Source organism: Haemorhous mexicanus, chromosome 17, assembly GCF_027477595.1.
Source record: "Haemorhous mexicanus isolate bHaeMex1 chromosome 17, bHaeMex1.pri, whole genome shotgun sequence".
NCBI classification, from domain to species: Eukaryota; Metazoa; Chordata; class Aves; order Passeriformes; family Fringillidae; genus Haemorhous; species Haemorhous mexicanus.
The window spans coordinates 6,224,434-6,250,764 of NC_082357.1; the positions used below are offsets into that span (position 1 = coordinate 6,224,434).

A 26,331-nucleotide genomic window follows, 5' to 3' on the forward strand; every position below is an offset into this window, starting at 1 on the left:
AGATACCCATCCGCAGTATAAAGTGCAGCTGGTGCCCTCAAGGCAAGCTCCATGTAGACCAGCCCTGCCTGTGTTCTCTGATGAAAGCAGGCAATCACTCTGAAGGAACTGTCACCATTAATGTCACTGTAACGAGTGCTTTTGACATCTCACCAACTTGAATTGCCAGAAATAAAAGTTAGAGAAAGTAAATTTCACTCTGCTTGCAGAAGAACACTTTATTATGAAACCTTTGAAACCAAATTTCCACTGGCCAGGTGCTGTAATGTCCCTGGTCACTTCTTTTCAAGGAAGCATCAAGTACCTGTTTCGGTGTCATTGGTTCCATTCCCTAGAGTGAGCTGTGGAGGTGCAAGTGACAATTGTCCACTTATACAAAGCAAATAAATCATCATGTCACTGTGCTACTGTGCAACCAGAGCCAAATGGAGCTTCAAATCTCCTTCTAAAACTTATGTTTAATAAATAGTTCCATTCTAGAATTCTTCCCAAAATTGAGCCACATCTCAGCTGCCTTCCCTTGCCACATACCTTGTTACAAATGTCAAACACTGAAACATCTGAAGTTCTGCCTCATCTCACAGACTGTAACACATCTAATTTTCAAGCCCCTTGCCTGTCAGTGTGCAAGCTGTAAATCCAAAAACCTTGGGACAAACATTACATATCACCTGTGCTGGCTGGCTTGGAACTTGCTGTCCAGGAGGTCCCAAGGCTGGGTAGTAAGTTCTCACCCTCTATTTATAATTTGACTGACAGTCATGCCTAGAGGGAATCCTTTCCACTAAACCTAATTGTTTTACTGAAATGCTGCCAGACACCTCCATCACACCCCTGATGTGCCAGGAGGAATTATAGGTTTTATTTGCACTTTCCTGAAAATAGCTCAGCAGCGCATGCCAAGATGGGGATCCTGATCCACAATTTGGAAGAGGCAAGCTATCAGTTAACTTTAAACAAAGCACTGTTCTGCTCTCCTTTAAGAAAGAAATTATCCTATATTCCAAGAGAGGGACAGTTAACTGTAGCTACCACTTCAAGGGCATCCCAGACAAGAAGAATCTTTTGTAAAGATCTAAATTTCCTGCCACAAGTACACAAACAGGAGTGATATCAGTTGAGATCCCTGTTTACTTTGGTAAGTAGTTGTTGATTGTTCTTTTATGTAGGTATTGTCTGTTTTCACCTTTTACCATGAACCAGAAGAAAATATTCTTAAAATGGGAAGCGCTGCTTAGGTTGCAGCTCACTTGTATATACCATGCAGCTACATTAAATAATGGATTTCATAGCATGAACTATATAAAACATATTTCTCTTGCCAATTATAACACCATTCATGTGATAGCCAGAAAATGCATTTATGCATATAATAAATGTCAGTGTTTTTTCTCCCTCTACAATACCTCACATATCCATTTTTCCCCCATAACCAAATATTTTCCCATAATATCACCAATGCTGCCATCTTAACTCTGATGTTATTAATATTATTTATCATTAATAACAAATAGCAAGTTTAAGGGGAAAAATAATACATACAATAAAAAGAGGCAACAAGATACATATTTCTGGGCTTAAACCAACTCATTCAATAGCACTTGCAGGATTTACTTACACTGGCACACAGCAAAAATTCTCAGTTTTGTCTTTCTTCTACAGACACACTCTGTTATTATTCCCAAATGGAACACAAATTTTGTCTCCTTGAACAGCATGGCCAGCACACAAACAGCTCTGTTTGCTTTTCAATTTCACACACATCCACTGCTGCCTCAGCCAGCTTGAGCTTGTTAAGCCTCTTTGCCAGGCTGTTTGCTTTGTTTCAGATTTCAAAGCACAGTGATCTTTCCCCACACTGGGTTTTGCCCAGTGGTTGTCCTGTGCTCTGCTCACCCTTCGCAAAATAAAGAGCAGAATGAGACCCAGTGATGTGATTGTTGTTGCACTGGACTGGGTACCAGCATGCAAAATTTTCTGATTGATGTTACTTTGTGTGACACAAGATACTTGTGTAACTTCCCCTAAACAATTTTGCAAACTGGTATTATGCAAGGATAATAACTGGAGATCTGGAATGGGATTTATTTCTAGTTTTTCATAGGCCAGTGGCACAGAGATGAATACTCTTACTAAAATAAAAAGAATAAATTCTTTAAAAAGAAAAGCATCATTCAAGATTCCAGGTACTTTCTTCTTTACTGAATGATATGCACAGTTCCAATTTAACTTGCAGTGGATTAATGCAACCATCCAGGGTTCTTTCACAGAGGAGCTTGCAAGCACTTCCTAAGCAGTTTACACCCATACTGGTATCACTTCAGTACATTTCAGCATATACCTCAGCTCAATTGATCTACCCTAGCAAAGTGTATCCCTGCAGAGAAAATATGTTTTTTAGTTTTCTTGTCAATGCACAAGCACGTGTGTACATGATGAATTATGCTGAGGAGAAATAAACACTATCTGGTTTATTGTTTTGCCTTTCCCAGCAATCAAAGGTGCATCATCCTCAATGAAAGGCCAATAAAAGTTAGAGAAAGAGAGTATTTCATTACCCACACATTACTTCATAGGTACTTGTTGCAATACTGATAATTCAGGCCTGAAAACTAGGTTACTTGAACAGCCAGTAGATTACAAGTCTACTGGGAATAACTGGTAACAAAATTAATATTCAAGCCCAGTATCCTATTAGGGCATTTGTTCTCATTTGGGATTTACAACTTATTTACCTGATAGGCTTTTAGCAGTGGAAGACAGTTCACAGTTCTTAACTTCAAACTTTAAGGCAGCTCCCAAGGAGAACAAGATCAGTGGGATTTTAATCAACATGGCAACATGCCAGAGGAAAATACAGATTTTCATATAGCTGGTAGGGTAAATAATAGACTGTTCACCGGACTAGGAGAAAATGGAAGTAAGTGCCAGAGTGGGAATATGTTGGGTCATTTATTCTTTTCCCCTCATCTCCTGTAAAGACTAAAATCATGTAATTTAGAGAACTATTTTTCTGACAGCCTGAGTAATAGCATCCTCTGCTCCATTTTGTCATAACTCTTTAGCTAGCCTCTCCTTCCAAATCTGGGTGTCTGCTAATGTCTTCTGTTTTCACCCTACAATACTACCAGGATACACAAAAGCTGTGTCTGAGCAGAGTACATGGAATAAGGTAACACTGCAGCACAGTTCAGCCATCCATGTCTGAAACAATGATAAAGTAAAAACTGCTGTAATTCCCAAACCATGGATGAAGTTTGGGAAAGCAGATTGACCATCCCCTGGACAAAGTCCCAGCCTGAACCTCAGACCTCCTAGTACCTGGAGGAGTGAAGGAACCTGCCCCACATAACCCTTCTCTAGGAGTCACACCTGCAACCTTTCAAATTCCTCCATCACAGAAATGCCTTGATATCACCAGCACCACTCTTTGAGTAAATTTATCACTTACAAGCTCATTAATCACCCCTTAAAGAGCAGAAAATAAATACTTCAATAGAATATGACACTAAAGAAAGTAACTGACATATCAATTGTTCATATATGACCAAGAGCTCTTTACAAACTTGTATCTGCCTTAAAGGACATCAGTGCTTTAAGGACTACAAATTATACTGAATATCCATTCAGACAGTTACTGATAAGCTTACAGGCTTACATGAGAACAGCCAGCTTTGAAAATCAGAGTCTGATTTTGAGATCATGTTTAACTTGGACTAAAATTATAGTAATTATGAATGCATGGAGGTTTTTTCAAAAGCACCATTGAACATAAAAGGTCAGACTGCTCATTTGCTGATTTTCTAGATGTTTCTTCACCTTTTGCTCTCTATGCAGCATGTTGATCTTCCCTTTGGAAAAAACACAGGGCACATTCTGCAACTTCTCTGTGCAAAACAGCAGACAAAGCACAGCTGCCATTCCAAGGCATTTCCAACGAAACTGAGGCAGGAGGCCAACTCTCACTTTTAAAGCAGAGGAAAACCACAGGCAACTCACCTGGCCCTGAGGGCTTCTGTGTGCCAGTCAGACTAGATCAGATGCAGCAAAAGAGCAAGAAAGATGGAAGAGACAAAGTCCAAATACTTTTGCAAAGCTCTCCCAGCAAAGTAGGTCTAGAGCAGAGAGATCGTGGCAGCACAGGGGAGGGATCAGGGGAATCAAGACACAGCTGACTTGATGAACATAAAGCTGAAAGTAGATGGTGGTCCTCTCAAAATCAGAAATTGAAACCTCAGTTGATAAAAGAAACAAGAGGAGAACAAATGCACGCGTGGCTTTGTTGGTGGACATGGAAGCAGCTCCAGGAGTTTTGGCTGCACTGGCAACACAATTTTATTTCATGACTCTGTGCGTGGTCTCATCAGCAAACCAGTGAAAACAGAAGCACTGAGTGACAATGCCTTTGTCAACTCAGAGGTTAAGGCATGTGCTTCAAAAAGAAACTGGTGCCTGGCAAGGGACTCACAAAGCTACACTAACTTTTTCCAGCACCTCATACTTCCTTGTTTAATGACACAAGTAGAAGTAAACAGATGGATCCCTTTTATCCCTTTTAAATCAGTCCCACCAAAAAAAAAAAAAAGGTCATAACAAAACCACTCAAAACACTAAAAAAAAGTATGCTATTCTAATTTTATTTCTTCTGCTCTCCCAAAAGCACAGCTAGAAGGGCCTTGAAATTTCTGAAGCACTTTTTTTTTTATCTGCACTGGCCTTTCCTTTCTACAAGGTAACATATTTTCATTAATAAGCATATTTTAACAAAATAATTGGCCTACGAAGGTCCCTGAAAATGAAACAGCTGTAAGAGCTAAAGAGATTATAATTCCAGTATTAATGAAGTCTGGAAAAAGTGTGAACTGCTTCAGGGAAGAAATAGGCTTGGTCATTTTGAAACAGAATTTTATCCAATTTGCTGTTCAAACTTTATTGGAGTAAAAAACACAAACAGGTCTAACCATGTGTTGTAGACCATATGTAGCATTCATTAACACATCATTTTAACCTTCCTCTTTAGCTATAGCAAATCATCAGATAAAAGATTTTGCCCACTTCAGTAAAGTGTTTCAGGAAGACTATTCTGTTCTTGCAAGGGCATTATTTCAATTCTTTAAACATAGCCACAGAAAATGGCAAGAAAATAATGCAGCATAACTAAGATTTTACAGTCTCCCTTTCCTAATGGTCTGCTGACCTGACAGTTTCACCCAGGTACTGAGAATTCATCCTCCCACAGCTTGAATCTGCACAAAATTATAGATTCTGGACAGCACTGCCTTCTGTAGCCTTTCTTAATAGCTATTCAATAATAAAACCAAATTCTCAGTGATAGTGACACTCATTTCCAATTGCTCAACAAGGCCAGATAAAGTGTGATGTCTCTGAAGAACCCTTCATAGCTGAAGACTTTTCAAGCTCTGTGAACAGACACCTGAAATCATCCTTTCCTCAGGACAGTAGTGAAAAGAAAATATCATTGTACTAATTGCTATATAATACAGCAATTCCTACCCCCTTGACTAGATTACTCCAATAATCACATTATCATCACCTCTTTATATTCACTATACATGTATTAGCTCATGGTTCATTCCCCTGCATGTCATGGCAATCACTACAAATCCTTGCTCCAGAGCAAAAGAAAAAACAAAAAAAAAAAAATTTTAGTCCATGAAACAAAGTTTTGAATGAGAGTCAGAATATTCATCAAGATATTTTTCAGTGTCAAAACCAGCTGGTTGGTCCAGAACACCTGATTATTTACAGACAGAAATACCATCACACAATGGCAGCAAATGTCCAGCACAGACATGAAAAACCTGCAATGTTTTGGGTTTCCAGCTGCAACTCTGTCCACAATTTAGGTCTATAAAGCACTGCACAGCATGTCTGACATGCAGACATCATCACTGCCAGCTTAGGCTGAGACTAAACCCCAGAACACACAAGGGTTCTGTGATGGATATTGCAACCTCCCAACCACGCAGCTCCAGGGCTGGTAAGGGGTTCTCCTTTTCCCTAACACACCAGGATGACAAGCAGCAAACAGCACCAATTTTTCCAAGTGGAGAGTACATCTTCATCACATCTCTCTTGAGAATTCTGTCGCTGCCTGAGGCACAAAAGAACAAAATACAAAAAGGCAGAAATACCCGAAGAAAAGACGAGTTCTCCTGCTTCACATAAAAAGGTAAAGATACTTCTAACTTCTGGGGAAATGTTATGTTCTTTTCGAGGAGATGATGCTTAAAAGTTTTTAGAACATAGTCTGCCATATTCCAACAAGGATCCCAAAGCCAGTCTCTTTCCAAGGCTGATGAGCAGAATCCTTGACTGTCTGATAAGGAGCACATCAGGATCCTACTCCTCCCACTTCACCTTTACCAAATCTAACATTTATATAAGCCTGACTGGATTTGGAGGCAGTGTTATTATACTGTTGCATGGTTCTTTCAATCTCAAGATTTCTGTAAATGTAAAGAAGAATGTAGAATTGAAAGAACATGCTCATCCTTCTTCATTGACCAGTTTCCATCATAACACCAGCCAGCTTCTTGCCATGCCTGAGCTTCTTCATTTTCCTTTTAAATACCATTCACCACTTTCAGTTTCCCAGCCAAGTTTCAGTTGTCTGACTCATTTTACGTTGTTTAATCATTTTTTCTTCTTCCTGCATCCAGCCACCATATCCTCCTCCCAGGCTCATTTTTACTAGATTCAACAAAACCAACTGGACTCATCTCCTTGGAGGTGAGACTTTCATTCCCTGGTCACTGAAGTACCAAATTTCTAAGCTCATTTACAGGATCAGGGCTTTTTAGAAGGTGGGAGACTAATTGCAGACAGTATTCCAGAAATTTCTCTATTTCTAATAGCTGCACTGATAGAAATTAGATACAGGAACATCCTTTGAACTTCTGGCCCAAAAACTTCTGCTCCATTCAGCCAGTCCTTAACAAGATGTTACAGCTGGGTCCTGTTAATGCCACTCCTGTTTTACCCAATTATTTTTTCGTAAAATATCTATTTATACGGCCAAAAGATGATAAATTTATATACATTAATACTTCAAACTACAAAATTTATCTAGAATATACTAAACTATAAATTGTGGTGATGTAAATAGGCAAAGTATGTCTGGGCTGTATTTTTAATCAAAATACAATGCAATCCAGTGAATTCACGACATTTCTTTTAGCTGTAGTCTTAACCTCAGAAAATTTCCCACCCTGGTCAACAGACATAACTAATCAAAAACTAGAATAAAAAGCCACACTGAGCAGCACAGATTTTAATCCTATCCACCCAGTCATGGAGAGAACTGCTAAAATCTGGGTTAATCCTTCCAATCCTTAGTCAGAAATTAAAGTCTGTGCAATTGAAATAGTATGCCAGAATTAGATTTGCTTGTGCTAAGAATTTGATTAAGCCAAAAATTAAGATCTGAAACAGCTTCAGTTAAAACCAAAGTAGTGCATTTCCACTGACAGATATTATAATCCAAGAGTCGTCACATTGAGACCAAACTCATAACTCTTCTCTCCACAGGAAATTAATTTGGGACAAATCCCAGACACACTGATTTTCAGATAGTTGTGTAAAAAAAAAAAAAGGAAAAAAAAAGAAAAAAAAATCAGCTTTTCTCCAAAGTGATGATGACAACCACTAGACTGGAATGTCATGAATAAGGAGGAACAGTCACTTGTGAGGAAGACCACAGAAATAAAGACAATTACTTATATTGACCTTAATATGAAGCAGATTCTCACAAACACTGGCAATTTTACCTACTTTAAGTTTGCTACTGCCCTCAAAAACATACATACACATTAGTTATAAAATATGCATCTACCTGTATTGGGCAGGCATTGACTATTCTCAGCAAACTGAGAGATTGCACATGTCAACATAGGAAATTTTAAAAATGAAGAAGTGAGGTTACCACTCTCCCAGGAGCCATTTCACTTGAAGCCTCTTCATCATTTGATTAAAGCCTGCACCAATATAAAATATTACAAATAGTCTGCATTTGCTGCTGCTGCCAGTCTTCAGCCTTGTCTATAGACAATTTACATCAAGGCTGAATTTTGTGGCTGTTTTCTTGTTGGAGTTACATGAGAGATCACTTCAAGACCCAGAACACCAGTGATCCCCTTGAGTCTACAAATGCCATGTCGGTGCACTTGTGTAACACATCACACTGTGCAGTCACCAGGGGAGGCAAAAGCAAAGTGGCAGCAAAACTCTCAGTTACAAATATTTAAGGTCTACAGTAACAGAATAATAGAGGGAAATATTCAGTTGTATTCTCCATGTCAAGATAGCCAGAGGTTTCAAGCAGTTGCATAAGCATATTTCTGTAATCTTTGTTGCTCCCAAGCTGGAAGCTTTTACTCAGGCAAGGCTCTTTGAAGTTACTTTGGGAACTGGCTCTCTGCAGATGGAAAAAAACAAATGATTAAGCCAGCTCAATAGGGAGCCAAGCTTACTGTACATACTTGATTTAAAAAGAAACTAAGGGAAGGAGAATTTTTTTTAATACAAACCAGAATGCTTGTTAAGAAGGAAAATATTCTACCATCTGAGCTGAATTAGAAAAGCTACCAGAATTTTTAACTGGGTGGAATGTGCAAATGAAACCTCAAAATGACCCAGAAAGGCAGAAACCTAGCTATCAAAATGAAGTTTAAATAAGTTAGTTAACAATAATCAGGTTTAACACAAATTAAACCAACCAGCTTGTCAACAGGGCATTTCGCTGGCAATCCAGTATATCATGAGAGAGAACACCCCAAGTGCAGCCCTTAACAAACCAAATCATTCCTTCAGCTAGAGATTGCTCTTCTAAGCAGAAAATGCTTTAAGTCTATTGCATGCTTGGCCTTTCTATCTCATATTACAAGATATTACAAGACTATGTCTGCATCTTTATGGCTGTTACATAAAGAACATATTAAGCCCTTCATTAGGAAGGAAAAACCCCCTTCATTATCTCTTTACGTGGCAGCATTGAAATGTTCAGGAAAACCAATTAAATAAGCATTAAAGGAGTAATTATTTAAAGCATTTGCTTGCTTTGTACTTGCTCTTCGTCCTTCCCAATGAAATCAATCACACCAAAGTCAGGATCCCACAAGCAAGATTTTTGCTTTCCATGTGGACTTGTATATCTTTTCCTCATGGCAGTTTGTTCCTCAGATTTTAGAAATGCCTTTGCTGACCTAGAGAGCTTTTTCTGCATAACTTATTTAAAACTAAGGTTTTGCCTGCCTATAACCTACTTTCTACAGTTAAAAAAATGCAGTAGAGTGTTGGAAATGTGCAAAGTTCATTCTTATTTTAGCCTAAGTTTTCCACTTCTTTCAGGCAGTGTCGACTGAGGGCTGCACTGCAGCTTAACAAATCAATAGGACCTACACTGGAATAAGGATTGCTGAGATGGACTGTCACACTTTATTATCGCCTGGAATCTCTCCCTTTTACAGATGTCTGCCTCATACTGTAAAAAAGATAAACCAAAACCCAGCTTGTCTAAAGCCAGGAGCCATCCCATACCAGGAAGGAGCCAAAGAATAACTTAAAACAATTTAAACAAGGACACTACAGATTGGTAAGGCTTTCAATGACCAGTAAAGACACACACACTGCAGGTGACAGCTGGGGCCACAAACTTCCAACACATTCATTTAAATTTTTATTCAGAGATCGTGTGATGTGGTTTTATCTCATAAAAAGTCTGTATATAGTGAGTGCATGTAGTGAAAATATCTGTATATAGTGAGAAGATACTGAGCAACAGCTCAGGATATTGTAATATGATTTTTCTTTTATTATTTGCACCTGTCCTAAGTCATCTATTTAGTGTCATTTTTCACTGATCATTGGAAATATTTCAGCTACTCTTATACTATAAAATAGTGACGGATAGTAAAGAGCAACAGGAAAGTGAGAGATTGCAAGCCTGACACCTGAGAAAGGTTAGAAAAGGTGTGACATTATTTTTGCAGTTGTTAAGACTGGTGAAAATGACAGGATAAGCATATCTGGAAATGGCTATGAAGATCATTTTTGTCTTTATCTAACCCAAAGTGTGGAGGGGATCATGTAATTTGTATTTTCCTCTCCACAAGTAAGCTCACCCCACAAAGAGCCAAGGCTGTCCTTGCCTGGCTCTTCCCTGAGCTCTGTTCGCTGCAGACACTGCTCATTTTCAGCCTCATGATCCAACCAGATGTTAGGCAACATCAGGATTTGTGTCATTCAGGATCCAGAATTTGTTCGGTGCAGGTAATAACAATTTGGTACCAAGTGCCAGTGAACCTGAGCCTCAGAATGGTATTTCTAAAGTAATAACACAACACACTCACATACAGGGCAGACTGCAAAATTAGCAATCATCTAAGACAGTGTGAAGAAATTTGCTTTCATATTTTTCTTGTCAATCTGTCCTTGCCACAAGTATTCTAAAGGCCCTAATGGGAGATGCAAAATTCAGAACTGAATTAAATTATAAAAGGGAATTATGAATATATTTTGAGACTCCAGTTCCTAAAAAATGCCAGGTATTAGGCACTCCCACAAAGCACCTGAACAGAGTGAATACAGATGCATAGAAAAAGTACTAATATTACTACAAATCAGAGAATTAGTGAACACTCTTTCCATTTTTATAGAAATGAATGCTTACACAGAACAGCATCAGTAGCCAGCCAAGTGCACAGCAAAAGAAGGGGAAGATTTTATTTCAGGAAAGCCTGTTACAGACTCCCTGTCTCAGAGGTTATACTAAAGGAAAAAAACAAGAGCAGTAGGGAAATTTTAAATTGTGTTAGAATGGATACAAGCAGACACTCCAATCCATCAATTTCCACTTGGTTAACTCCAGCCCAGACTCCCCATTTTGCAACAGGAAAAGCAAGAACCTCCCTGTACAAGTATGTAAAGTAGTCAATGAATGCAGAAGGAATGACTTAGGACTGAAAAGGATTGCCCAAAATCCTAAGGTCGGGAACCCTGAAAAGATAAGAGATGCAAACTGTTCAGAATTTGAGTAATTCCGGTTTTCTCATACTGTTTTTTTCACAAAAGATCACTTCCATCAGTAATTTTTATTTCTGCTTTATCACCACCTCAGTTTCCCACCAACACTGCCCTAGCTCACCTGGCTCAGTTTATACTCCTTTCCTTTGTTTCCTGCTTATTAAATAGGAAGAGGTTTGGCTTAAATTTGTAGTTTTTACTTTGTTCTTGGGACCCCAGAGAATTTTTATTTGCTCCAATTAAGATGATTTTAGCAACTGGCTTCTGTGCTCTGTGTACACTGAAAGAGTCCCAGAATTCCTAAAATTCAGGGATACAGAATTTTAAGCAGAGAGCTGTATTCCCTCCTACCAACCTTTGCTTCTGCTAGAAATAAATTAAGGCAATAAATGAAAATAAAAAGCCATCCTAACTAGCATGACAGTCAAGTATGAAGTGGACTAGCAAATGGATGGGCTGCAGCTGAAGGCTCCAGCAGAGGAAGGGGTTTGGAAGCAGCTCTTGGGAGAAGAAGGTTGGCAGACAATGGACTGGGTAAGGAAAATCCAGTCTAAGAGCAAGTGATGAAAGCAAATATTTCTTTTTACAACTTCTGTACCAGCTTGCTGTTACACAGTAATGGGACAGAGCCTAAAGTTTCACATGCTAAGCAGCTGAGCCACGCACATCTTCCTCTGGAACCTGGATTCCACAAAAGGAAATGCCAGCCTTTTGGCAGATAACCGTAGCTAAATACAGATAGAGAGGAGGAGATGGCAAAACAGATCAACACGAAATAAAGAACAGGGTTAGCTCGTTTCCTACAAAAATAATGTGACTGCTGAAAATAAACCAGACCATCCTAAATGGTACTTGACTAGAATACAGACACATAATTCATAATTCTGGCATTTGTTTTCTCATGATGAATTCACAAGCCTTATCTCGTCCCAATTAGGTACTTCATAAGCTCTGATGCCTGTATCAACACAATTTACTCAGAACTCTTAATTAGCCTCACACACAAAAAATAACATGCAATTTGTCTGGTAATTATATGTGTCTGTAACTCCTAAAAGCAACTTGTTACTTAGAAGAGATTACCTTAATTCTATTTTCTGTCATACATAATTGTGTTGCAAATTTTGTAGAGCTAAAAGGTGGCTATAAAATCCCTGCTCTTTCTTCTTTCACAGTAGTTCTGCATATGCAGTGTGTTTCCACTAGACACAAAATCAATGCAGTAAAAACAAAGCAGTCCTATTGCTAATTTAGTCACATGGAAAGGCAAACTGCTCAGCACAAAGAGACAAAACTTTCCATCAATAAAGAAATCTTTCTTACAGAAATCTTGAACCAAAAGTTAGGACACTAAAAACAAACCATCACTGTCAAGAAAAGGGGGGGGGGGGGGAGAAGATAAGCAGCTTTCCACTCAGCAATCCTTTGAATGAAACATGTTTATAGAAATATCTTGCTGCAATGTGCACAAAAGGCAGGTTATAAATAGCCACAAACACTGAGCAGAGGCCATGGAGCAAGACCAGCACTGGAGCTCTCAGTCACGCTGCAGCAAGGAACTTGTGACAAGGAAATGGTTCAGCCTATCTTCATTAAAAGCCTAGAAGGAAATTACTTTCCCAAACCTATGATGGAGACAGGAAGCCCAAAACACTGACTGAGGAGTCATGTGGTAATGAAACACCTCTCCAAGAAAGCTTACTCAAAACCCTAATCAAGGGATGCACAAGGTTGAGAGGTCTTGAGCTGAAAAAAATCCAAGCTCCCCCAGGATGGCTGGATATGATTCTACTGGGAAATCATACTTCTGTTAGCCAAGGCAGCACACCAAAGCACCACCCACTGTAGGCTCCACCCAAGGAATAGGTAAATCCTTGAAAAATATTAAAAGCATGAAGATTACCACCTGCTTTTCTCTCACCCTGCCTTCTCCACCTTCAGCAAGGGAATCCAGGAGAAAGCAAGGAAAAGAGCCTGCATGTATACCAAAAACCACAGACCTCAATTTCTCAGGTCTGGTCACACCCAAATGTGAAATAAAAGATGTTGTGCAAAAGAAATGGAGATTGATTTGGAGCTGTATGCAGAATATTACAATGTTTTAGTCAAATCTCATCCAGAACCCTTTAATGTGTTTCTCAGTGTGTTACAGCCAGAAGGAAATGTACATCTGCTTTGCATTTGCCCACTGAAAAACATGTTCATCTTACTAAGCAAGACTGACCAATGTACAACCAAATGGAGTTACTGCCATGCTCTGGAAGTTTATGGCCAGTCTGACCCCAGATATGTTGCTGGATCTCCTAAATTTAGTTCAGTCTCTGTCGCTGTTGAAGAGGAGAACCGAAAAGAAGTGGATTATACAAGCCATCTACATATGTACATTCATGAATTATTTCTCTAATCTGCAAGTGGAGCTTAAAGAATCAGTATGCAAATAAAATCTCAGTCACAAATTTGGACTAGAAATGGTTCCTTTTTCAAGAGGTTTAAATCATTCACAAAGGTTGATCAGGGCACCCCATTTACCCCTCAGCCCAGGAGCCCAGAAAGCACAGACCTTTCTGCAGAGGAATTTTGCTCTTCCCCAAATAAGAGACAACTTGTACACCTGGAACCTCCTCCTCCTCCCCCCAGATACTGAGGCATTTTTGTTGAGCTGAAAGGTGGCTATAAAACGTGCATGGAATGTACAGAAAAAACTGCTGTAGGGAAAGGAGACAATGATAACTGCATATCAAACTTACAGCAGCTGAGCATCAACCAACCCCATCAGCAACTTGGAATATCACATTTGCATATCAGTAAAACTCATTTTGCTCTTGGTTGTTCAGTTTTTATATTACATTTCTTCTGCACTCTTCAATTTATCTCCAAAACATTCCCCCTTCTAACTAACCACTCTTATTTCCAGTTCTGGTTTCACAGGGCCTGTAAGTTCCATCTTTTCCCTGACCCAGACTGTCAAGGCTCTGGACAGAAGAAGATAGATCCTGCATTTCCCAAAGGGCACAAAACATTTTCCTTGAAAGAGTGGGGAGACAGAGCATAACCCCTGAGCAGCAGTGTCCTTGCAGGGCCATGAGAGTCCAGCTGGGTGTCCCCTTGAGAAGCCAGAGGGGCCTGGGCTGATCCACTGAGCACTCTGCAGAACTGGAGCTCAGCACACAGGGAACTGAGCCACGTGCAGCTTTACCAACTGTGCCTCCAGCTCATGCACCTCAACTGCAAGCACAGGGGTTTTCTCCTAAGGACATTAAGTCTAAATCTAATATAAATAGCCAATTATGCTGCTGCAGCTTTATGTATTTATTTCAGTGAAGTACGGAAGAAAATATCTCAAGGATTTAAACAAATAATATGGTGACAGATGGTGTGAAGACAATCCAGGCTGGGCACTCTCAGTAAAATCCACACAACTTCATAGCTCCAGGGAAGAGTAGAGGCAAAGGAGGAAGAAGGAGGGAAGAGGGGAAGGGAAAGAGTACACACAAATCAGATGACCACAGATTTGTAAAAAATAAATACAGTCTGCATATTCTTTCTGTGCATCTATACAAAGCCCTTTTTACCATCACCATGTAGGCAGGTCTATCCCAGAGTCTTCCAAGCAAAATAAAAAAAAAAAAAAAGAAGATAAATTCTTCAAATTAAATTGTTAGTTCAAATAAGTGACAAAACACACTAATGAACTGTCTATTCAAGTAATCTAAGCATCCTCAAAAATAATTACTAGATGAAACACAAACAAATGTGTTTGACATTATATCAAAGCCCTTTTGTTCTGTACAGTGCATAATTTTAGACATTCAGGTACATTCTCTGGATAATCCTAATTGGCAGAAACTTGCTATGCATTTTGCAATGGCCTATAATTAATTTATAGCTTAAAATGAATAATTTTTGATTTTGTATTTGAGAATGTTCTTGGGAAAAAAAATTCCAAAGATGCCACCAGGAGTTTCTGGAAGCTGAAAATCATGCTGAATGTCTTGTGTCCTACTTTCACAGCCCAGGAGTCTGCTGTGTTGTAATTTGCCACAGGCAGGCAACAGTTTGGAGAGATTGCATGGGTGATCTACAACAGGGACTTACTAGCAGTTTTAAGATGCTGTTGCTCAAAACAAAGATACTTAAAGATTCCTATTTCCAAGGTAAAACTGTAAGAACAGTCTGAAGAGAAAGAAAACAGTACCTTTGAGATGAAAATATTTAGCTTACTGCAAAGAACTGAAGTGAAGCCAAACATTCCTCTGTCCTAAATAAGTGGGGTGTGGAAACCAACCCTGCACCTCAGCTCAGCTGCAGCTGTAAATTTAAGCAGACTAAAACATCAGGAATTTACCCACATCTAAACTGCATGAAAAATCAAGCAAATTCTAGAAGTTTTCTATTTCCTACAATCTGCTCATTTGTTACAAAATTCCTAATCTTTTCAAAACAATCTTCCTTCTACTTTGGAAAATTAAACTAAATATCACTCCCTTGAGCTCCAGAAGAGTGATAGTTCAAGTCTACTCTTGCGGTATTCCAGAAATTCATCCATGTTTTCCTTCACTGAATTAAGAGGCATAAACTTATGAGGACAAGAGAATGAGGAATAATATAACCACCTCTAGGAAAATATATTGCCAGGAAAACCCTTTAGAAAAAGGAGTGGGAGAAAGAGAGCAAGAAAGCAAAGCTCACATCATTAATATAATGCTCCTCTGGGTTCCAAGACCCAGTTGAAAGCAGCAAGCACTCCCAGCCATGCCAGCACAGGAATAGCAATGTCTAACCCAGCAGGCTCTATCCCAACCACCTCACCCTGGCACAGCACTGCCTCCTGAGGAGGAAAACATGGGATATTGTATCCACACACTTCATTCTCCCCAGCAGGACCAATCTCAGGCACGTTTTTGAACTACTAACACCACTGATTACAGAATGTGTAATTGCAGAATGTGCAAAAGGTACTACCACAGATTACATTCTAGGTCTAAAAATCTTATGGATGTGCAAGACTTTCTTAAAAGTACAAATAGATTGGCTTTATTGATATGGACAAGTAAACACAGATTTGCACAGAGGTCAGCGCTACATTTCTATTGTAGCTCAAAATAAAAATTAGAATATCTGAAGGTTATTCTTCCCATAGGGACCTTCATACAGCTAGAAAGGAAGAAAATCAAATTCAATTGCTTCTTTAAATTAGTCAGAAGCTGGAAATATTGTGTGCAACAGACTATGTAGTAGTGCAAGCTACTATGTCTAGACCTGCAAGAGCAGTTATATGAATACTGCTATTTTTGCACCAAAGTATTTATTAACCTGTGGTTTAATCTTCCAAACAGTAACAAAACCAACATGAATATCATGCTCAGACACATAGTGCCATACACATCAGCCATCAGTAAGGGGGGGGGAATGAAGAGCTGCTATTATAGAAAATCTTAAATTTACAATTTTCTACAATGAAATACAGAACTGCTTTTACAAGCCAACTAAACAGGCTGGACAGAAATCTACGTATGCATATGGCAGACACATGAATTAATGAGTACATTCCATGTAGTATGACCTCCAGAAAAGATTCTACAATAAAAAACAAATTACAACAAATTTCTACTACATCAAACACTGTTGAAAGCATTAGGAGTTGAAGCACACTTACACATAGTACAAAAGTTAAGTGTGGCTTTTGAACCTTTTTGGTCCTTTAGAGAATCCCTGGGCCATGGAGACATTTGGCAAAGCTGGAGGATGTGTGGAGGAACTTTAACATCTAAGTCACATACAGATAAGGGAGCATAAATGCTCCGAGCCAGGAGGCTGAGAAGGCTCTGATCACGGCTGCTTAGAGCTCTGGCCTGCACAAGCACAGCACAGTTTTGTGCTTCTCAAATGAGCTAAAACAAAGCAATTCCAGCTATACCTGTAATGAGGTGAAAATGACAAGTAATGCAAACATCTGCAGCTATTTCACTAAAGTACCTAAAAAATCACCACCAAAGGAACGAAAGATTTCAAAGTACAGTTTCACTCAGTTTTCATTAGCAATTAGATGCCTTGTTGATGAGCTGTCCGGCAGTGCTCCAGTGCACGGGGGCCAGGGGATGGGCTGAACATGAGTCAGCAGTGCTCCCTTTCGTAACTGCAGTCCCCTGTCTTATTTGGGGTCTCCCCGTACAAGACACCAATGTATTCAAGGAAGTCCAAAGGACTTGCAAGTGCAAGGGCTGAAGGAACCTTTTACCCAGGAAAGCGACAGGTAAGGAGTGCTGTAACTGCAGCTTGCAATGGCACTGAAAGAGCTGGACTCGGATTCACAGCAAAAGAACAAAAGCCTGTGGTATCAAGGGAAACTCTAATGAGATAAAAGAAAAATATTTGCATGGTGAGAGATGTTAATTACTGAGACAGATTGCCCAGAGAGGCTGTGGTATCTACTTCCAGGGAGATACTCAAATCTTGACTGGATGATCTGATTTCGGTATTAGCTCTGTCAGAGAGCAAGGGCTGGGTTAGACAACCTCCAGCAACCCGGTCTAATCTCCAGGGCTCTCACAGAATCATTATGCAATAATGTACAGCACTTCCCTTTTGGAAAAGCAGTTATTTTGCATAACATTTCCAGATCTGTTTCAAGAAGTATCACTTTTTCGTAGCCCTTCTGGAAAATTACCCTCGCCCTTAACACTTCTTGACTATGTTATAACTGTGAGTGCTTCCACAACAATAAAATGCCTCAAATTATGACTTTCAGAAAGGCTTCTGCAAACATTTAGGTTTGCAATAGGCAATAGCAGTATGGTTCAAAGACACTAAATATTCCTGGACATATTTACAATACGTAGGGATAATTTTCCCACATGTGAAGAAGTAAGTCTTTTAGCATTGACACAGAACTAATCATGATGTTCTGTTAAAAAAAAAAAAGAAGTATCACAAATACTACCATTATTATCATAGCATGTGGTGAAACAAAGGTAACTATGTTTGAAACCAAATGCTCAAGCCAGAAAACAGTTCCTAAGCAATGTTGTTTTGAGATGTCTCAAATGTCAAGAGACACAAGATGAATAAAGAGCCAGCCTGTTTTCAGCGTCCTCCAAGAGATGCTGATGCACAGCAGGCTGGCACAGATGCCCCAGACAATTTTCATCTTGTTTCAGTAGATTGTCCCACACATCTGAATATGTTTGAAGTGCGTGGCAGAACTGGGGACCAAAGCCAAGGAGCAGTTCATTGGGAGGGGAGCTCCTGTCAAGAGCAGGGGATAGAATCTGCTGGAGCAGAGCATGTGGCACTGCCCAAAGGATATCTCTGCAGCACAGTCAGGATCAGGTAAGTGCCATAAACCCCCAGGTGTCCCATTGGTTTGTTGGTAGTGTTTGGACAGCTGATGTCAGGTGAAAATGGATCAATAAGGTTCAGAAAATATTCTGGTTTGGTTGACCTGTCTATTTTCCATGTCTGAACCATACAAAATCTCTCCTCAGATGGTGCAGGCAAACTGAGCAAACTGAAGCCGAGCTGGACTGGCAAAGGAGGCAGTCTAGACAACACACCACTCACCCCAGATGTTCAGACAGGGACACAGTGCTTCAAAAGCTGTATGTCCTGCATTTATCACTGCAAACTCCAAATGTGACCATACCTCATTCTTAGAAATATAAAACAACTTTTTTTTTTTTTTCAGATAAGGGTCTTCAGTCAAGATTCACATTGACATAGTATTTATTAGCCACAGAGAATATGGTAGCTTGTCTCCTCTGAGTCATTCAGTGAAGTCCTCAGCAGTATAGAGCATTATAAATGAGCTCCCATTCCTGTGCCCTCAGTTTAGTTGAGTTCAGCATCACATAACAACCACCTGGCACAGAACTCACAGGATAAGGACATCAATGAAATGGCCTTATTAGAGTGCCAGAGCACTACATCCACAAGCAGGAGTGGGACCAGGCACCTTTTGCACAGCCAGGCATCTCAATGCATGAGACAAAGCAGAAGACTTAAAATAATCTTCACAAGTCAGCCAACACCTATGTGTGCCAGCTAAAATCCTGACAGTGACTTGGAAGATTTCACATTTCCAATCCTTCTCCCTCAGATTTCATCTCCCCGCCTTTATGACAGCACTGTGAATTTCAACTTCATCTCCAAGGAATTCATTCCTAAATGAATGGTTAATTGAGTGACACCTGCAAGTCTCATTACTGAGATGTTCCAAACCCCATTGCAAGACACTGCACGTTGCAAAGGTCAGGCTGAATATTAAGGCAATATTAGTTACATGAACAAACAATTCCTTCAGCCAATTCAAGCTACCGAAGACTGCTCTGTTAGATTGTTTTAACACACAAAAGACAATTTTGATTTCCCAGATGGTAATCTTAGAAGATAAATTTCAGCAGGAAAGTTTGCTAATAAAACTTTGATAACCCCTAAAATAAAAGACAGTGATACAATAATGATAATATTAGCATACAGTGAAAATAGTAATAATTTACTGAGACAAAAAAAAAATAGACTATTTAATTTTCTAGAGGCTCTTACATAAAAGTAAAAATAGATCTGTATCAGTATAATCCTGCATCTGCTACCAAGAGTGAAGATGATTCTGTAAGAATTTCTTCCAGTGTTTCAGCACTTAGCCCTGGCTGAGATCAAGTGTTCTTACACTGGCAGACACAGTTAAGTGAAATATGTACCAAATAGAAGCACTAAATACATATAAACCCAGCTTTAAAAGACAAGTAAATCTGCACTCTAATTTAAAAGCACATGAAACAACTGCCTCTGTAATTTGGTCCCTGCAATTGCATTTAAGATAGCAGCATTGACTGCAATGATCTTTCTGTATAAATCAAGATGTCAAAGCTATTGTTATAGGATCTCTGCTATAATTCAGCACTTATTGTCCTCCCCTTGTATGACAAGTTCTAAAGGAAGATTATTCAAAACACCAAGAGAAACAGACCTCTTATCCCAATGGAAAAAAGTCTATTCCAGAGGCAAAAAGTTTCCAAAATTCAGAGCTGATTCCTCAGTCATAATTAACGCTGCTTCTTTTCCCCCCTTACTTCACAAAATAATATATCTGGACCACTTCCTTTTCAGATGTGTTCAGAGAGCCCTTTACTATTCAAAAGTCACTCGTAAGAAAAAAATAATAATCAATGAATAAAGAGCCCTTAAGCATGGAAATACCAGGAAATAAGTTACAATTCACATTAAAGATGCTTAAGTGCTGACTTCCAACATCTGCACTCTCTCTGAGCTCTCCTCTCTCACACACACTGGGAGCTCCTCTGAGTTCCAGGTGAGGCAGAGTCCCCAGCAGAGCTGAGCCCTGCACTGAGTGCCTGTTTCAGGAGGGATTACCTCTCAAAATCAATGCTGCAGTGCCAAAAAAAAAAAAAAAAAAACCCTTACAACCTTAAGGAACTTGAGACATGAGTCACTTTTGCTGTTCCAGTCTCACAACAGATTACATAAAAATATGTTTTCCAACAAGACCATTTACCATTATCTCCAGATTTCAGACAGTCCCTTGCTGGATTTTCATGAACGACAGTAGTAAAGTAGAACTATCCAGTTAGAAAAAATCTCATTCAATAAATTCTTGGAATGCAGTGGTTCAAGTGTGCATGACTACTTAATTCAGATACTGTAGTGGATCACTAAATTCTGGCTTATTATTGTCCGATTATTACTGTTGCACCCAGACACACTCAGGTCTATTGCTTGCTATTTCTCATGAGCACCACAGAACATCTGCTTACAGTTTTACATCTTATCCTCAAAATCATTTGATGAACCTACTATTAGGAGGCTGTTTTTACATGTATTGATCATATTAACTATTAAAGTTTTTTAACTGACCATCATTCCATGTGCTGGAGAATAATAACTCATTAGGGCTGCTTTGATAGAGTTAGAAAGTTGCGTTTCAGGCATGAACCCCAAAATATTTCTTAATATTTGATGAGCCACATCATTATGCATTTTTTTTTCTTTTTTTAAGTACAGGGAGACAATTAAGAGCATATTTTTTAACTGCTTGTAGCAATTATTCATGAAAGAGACCAATAAAATGAAGTACATTAGAATAGCAAGAGCTCTTAATAAATTTTCCTACCTTATCTGCCATTATCATGGAGGCCCCGCCATGAATCCCAAGAATTGGAATAGAAGTCTGAGATGAAATAAAATCCAAAATCTGAGCTACTGCCTCCTGATCAGTGTCATCTCCAAAAACCACTCCATGGATCTTGGTCCCTGACATCAAGTCACAAACATGTGTTATGATGCTCTTAGGGTCAGTCTGGTTCACAAGAAGAGTCACGACATTGATATCAACAGTCAGGTCTGCTGACATTTCCCTGGTCCAGAGAGCTCTGATATCTCTCTCTGTTATGTACTTGGTCCTTCCCAGAATCACTGCAATGTTCAGGATGGGATAATTTTTCTCTGCTCCACGAACAAGATCCAAAGGTGCCAGAAGAGCTTGGAGTACCAGGAGAGCACAGCCAATTTTCCTCATCTTTGCCAGCTTTATCCCCTGTAAAAGCGATCACAATGTATAAGAAGAAAGTAGAGAAAAATATATATACTGCATATCTTCAAAGAAGGTTTTAAACAGAAAGCTTCTGGGCATAATGCAAACTTTAGCAGCTTTTTATAATGCATCCTTCACCTTAGTTCCAAGTCAAGCCTCTTATATCTTATCATAAACTTGGCTTGATGACAGTATTACAGCTGGCCTTCCACGAGTAAGGCAAAAACTGTAGCAGAAGTTCAAAGAACAGACCCATTAACATTCTTCCTGGATAGCCAATAAAATTAAAATGACTGACATAATTTAAAAAAGAGACATTATCATCTTTCTCTTTAACCTTGCTGTGATAAAACAGGTAAAAGAAATCTTTCTCCATCCAGAATATTTTCCTTCATCCTGGACATCTATTTAAACTTTAGTCACAGTCTAACAGAGAGAGTATTTTAGTATTTTACCAGAGTATTTGGGTATTTTAGCCTAAAATGAGAGAAGTGAGCCAGAGGTCTGCTGGAAACCCCAGTCCACACACTCCATACACCTCACAGCATCCCAAACCCATGCTGTTTTATTTCTGAAGATCCCTCCTAGGCAGCCACTGCTTAAGGAATCCTACTGCATTTCTGGAACAGATTCAAAAGCACAATATTCTGTCTTAATTCTTTTCTGTCCTCTCATGCAGCATTCAGAACTTGAGCATCTCAGAACTGCTGATCTTGGACACAAAGCTGTCCCTAGTGTTGAAGGGGAGCGTGTTCCATAAACGAGCATCACTGCATCGGTTACCTCATGTCTTCACTGAATCTCTGTAGGGGGCTGAATCTATATTCAGTCTATACGAGGTAGGATGGGGAGAGAGATGAGCCACAGAAGGGATCCGAACTATCTGAAGGAGGGAGAAGGAGAGCAGCTCTGACTCGGCAAGATCTCCCCCTGTTTCTGTGCCCCGGGGGATTTCCACCCCCATAAATGGCTCTCTGCTAGCTGCAGGAAGGGAGTCCCTGTGCCACATAAAGCCAAGCTTGTTGCAGAGCGTCATGCAGAGCACACAAGCGGGGCTGTGCAATCAGGGGTGGCATTTTTCACATCTCCCCTCTCATCCTGCCAGCCCTATCTCCATCCTCAGTCACAGCCGTCTGCTGCTGACACACACAGCCAGACACGGGCTTGCAGCATCGCCACCTCCTTTCGGGGCACACAAGGGGACGAGCACTCCACAGAGCATTTAACTACACATAGCGCCGCCTGATTCACTGCGGGCCGGGCTCCCGCCGGCACACAGAGGGCCGTAGAACAGCAGACCGAACTGCCCCGGCTTCCCCCCGAGCCCGAGGAAGGCTCGGGGCCCCCCGAGCCCGAGGAAGGCTCGGGGCCCCCCGAGCCCCCCGCTCCGAGCGCTCCGAGCCCCCCGCGGGCACGGCTCGCTGGGTCCCGGGAGCGCGCCCCGGCGGGCCGGCCGCGGCGCGAGGGCGCCCCCGTGCGGGCGCGGGCCGCACGTACCCAGCGCCTCAGGAGACGGAGCGGCGGCGGCTGCCGGAGGTGCCGGTGCTGCTGTCGGTGTCGCTGCAGGACATGTCGCGACCGCGGGCATGTCGCGTCCCTCGCTGCCCGGGCTCAGGAGTCGCCTTCGCACCGCTGGCCGCACGCGTAATCCCCGCCGCAGCCTGCGAGCGACATCGCATCCCGGGAGGGCAGCTACGTGGACAGGGAGACAGGCAAGGGGGGGCTGGACACGGCGGGGACAGGATGGGACAGCGGGTGTACAAGAGGAGACGAGGAGAAGCCGTTAGTAAGGTTGCAGATTTGACAGGAGAAAAAAAAAATACACTTCGATCGCATGTGGTATGTGAGCGGAAATAAAGTGACTACACTCAAAAGTTCCTCCCTTCACTTAGATTTCAGCTCTTTGCTAAAAGCAGCTCCGTGAGCCCTCAGCCGTCCGGGATACGTCCCTCATCTTATCCAGGTCAGGAAAATCCTGAGCTCCCAGCTGCCCGTTTGCTTCCAAGTGAGATGGACGGGTTTGAGCGCTAAGGGAAGAGACATCCAACCTGGAAAGCGCAGCTAGAAGCAAATTAATTAATATGAGCAGGGGCAGGAGTTTTCTTGGCAGGTTCAAAACAAGCATAACCTGGAGCACAGCTAAAGCGGAGTGGGATAAAGCTATTTTTCGCTCCTGAAACAGAACCAATTCATTGCCAATTTACCAAAAACAAACCCAGGGAGACACTAAAGCAGAGCACGCCACGGAAAGCGCGAATGCCTCGGTTTTTTTCATTCACAATTCCCAGTAAATATGCATGAAGGCAGTTCTTCAGGCAACCCCAGCTCTATGTAGGACGCTGGCGCGGCGGGCAAAGCAGCCGTCATCCCCTAACTCGCCCTCGGTGCTGCCGGGGAACTCGGAGCGCAGCCCCGGCCGGCGGGAGCCGGCACCGAGAGCCGGGAGCTCTCTGTGCTGTGCCCGGGCTGGGCCCCTGCCCCGGAGCTAGGCGCGATCCGGGCTCCCCACCAGGCGGTACTTACTGCATTCTCCCTCCACATAGTTCCAGTTTAAAGATCCTCAAAGTCATCTCAGTAGATTCCTTTGCGAACAGTGAAGTGGAAAATAGGTCCCTTAACGCCTGGATTTCATCCTGCAACTTGTTCCCACCGCAGTAAATAGCCCCCCGGCAGCTCTTTATCGCTTGAAATCCCGCATGATCAAGTTTTAGCAGAGCCATTGCAACTGAGATTCGCTCTTTACTTTTGGCAGGAGGCATTTAAGCATCTTCATCTTTTTTTCTTCTTCTTCTCTCTTCCCTTATTTTAAATCGCAATATTGCCGCAGCAGTTCCCCAGGACGGCAGGCGCGGAGCCCCTGCGCTGCTCTCGGCTCCCTGGAAGCGGCGGGGACTGGCGGCACGGGCTCCGGGAGGTGCGGCGGGCTCCACCCGGGGCCGCCTGCGCGACGCTGCGGGCTGCGCCCGGCGCGCTCCGCTCCGCCGCCCCCGGCACCGCCGCCCTTGCAGGGGCGCAGCTCACGGCCGCCCTGTCAAAGCCAGAGCAGCCGCTCTGGATACTTTGAAGGCTTCTCCCCCACCCCACCCCCCCGCTCTGCTTGCACAAGCACCAGCGAATGAGTCAGACGCAGGCAATCGGGGGAGGGGGTGTCAGATCTGGGGGAACGGCGAGAACGCCGGGTTTGGGGCACAGGAGCGGCAAACTCCGGCGCTCTCCCCGCAGCAACATCCCTGGCCAAAGGTTGGTAGACCGAGAAACCCCAGAGTGTTCTCCTTTCCCTTGATGCAGGGGCTGTCAAGCAGAAATCCCTGCCGTGGGGCTCAGGGGAATGAATGTGGAGCAGCAGCTTACACACTAAAAGCAGCCCTATAAGCTCCAGACAGCAGCCAAATATCACAAAAAAGCTCTGTAGAAGTTGGCTCCATCTGCGCATCCCTGCTGCTCCATCCTCCTTTCGACATCCCCCATTTCAAAGCCTGGAGCCTGCTTCCCCATCTCCCATTCCCCTCTCACAGCCCTGATGTCAGACCCACCTGGCCTCAGAGCAATTCTTGCCTCCCTGCCTACACCACAGCCCACCTCAACCTCCCTACACCACTCACTGCTGTGTCTACTCCCTCACTCCGCTGCTCTCCTGCTTTTTCCTTTCCACCATTCTGCTCCAGCTGCCACAAGTTATTTGGTTTAGCACAAATGAATGTGCCAGCTAAGTACCACAGAGGGATGGCCTCCTCCATGCTCCATCCTTTACAGCCATGTTCATTCCCACACTGAATACTTCAGAGTAAGGCAAAGCCACACGTTCTGACAGACCCCCCACTTCTGTGCCAGAGGAGACTTTTGGGTTCAAATAGGATAATGCCAAATGTTCACCCTCTGAAGTTTGCTATCCACTGTATTAAGATACAGAACACCAAGAAATCTCTCCCAAAGACATTTAACAGCACATCAGCTTTACTGCTCTTGACAGTGTCATTCATTGAATTCCCTGATAGGTTTGTGCCTGGGTTTTTCCCTCCTTTGAAAGATCTCACCTCCTAACTTATTTAGGGATTACTTCCTCAGACATTACAGTAGTCTTTCTAAGCAAAGCAATTAAGCAGTTTCAACTGCCTTCTTTTTTTTTTCATGTTTGATGTTTTAATGCATCTCTGCATTTCACCCTGGATGAACATTTTCCCCCTGTAAATATTATAGTGATGTTTGTCACGGTTGCTGGAGATGAGGTTGCAGTTCCATCCTTGTGTAAGGGTTATTTCAGTGTTATCATTCAGGAGATTTACTGGAACAGCAGCAAAAACAGATTCAAAGTCCTCAAATGCAAGTGAAATTCACAATGGTGAAAAATTGCAGCTCTAACATTAGCCTGTGTTTAAAATATAAAAAGGCCCATGGTGTTTTTGAGAAATACTTAGTGTACAATATACATAGTGTGCAATACCCTGAGTCTAATGGTGTGAAAGACCAATACAAGAAATACCCACATTTTCTAACTTCAGAGCTATATGATTTTTATTAATCCAAATATAGAAATAGTTTAGCGTTATTTATATTTAGCATTATAATTGAGGAAAAATATTTTTCCTCAATTACTCTCATAAAATTTTGTGAAATATCATGATAAAAACAGTCCAAGTTTACAAATTAGAATTAGAATAGAGCATATTAAAATTTTGTGCAAACACAGTGGGATTAATCTTGGCAATACATACCCAGTCTTCCCAAAAGCTTCACCAAATTCA

The 26,331-nt window shown here is 41.4% G+C and overlaps 1 protein-coding gene across 1 annotated transcript in view; it reads right to left on the bottom strand.

Moving 5' to 3' along the window:
• Positions 1 to 24,508, bottom strand: part of GRIN2A (glutamate ionotropic receptor NMDA type subunit 2A) — a 161,356-nt gene extending 136,848 nt beyond the window's left edge. Inside the window, exons 1-2 of the mRNA XM_059861765.1 lie at positions 24,113 to 24,508; positions 21,170 to 21,592 (exon numbers count right to left, since the gene is read on the bottom strand). Coding sequence (XP_059717748.1) covers positions 21,170 to 21,592; positions 24,113 to 24,130 — 441 coding nt within the window. The 5' untranslated portion in view covers positions 24,131 to 24,508. The remainder of the gene's footprint in view (positions 1 to 21,169; positions 21,593 to 24,112) is intronic.
• Between the last annotated feature and the right edge of the window lie 1,823 nt (positions 24,509 to 26,331).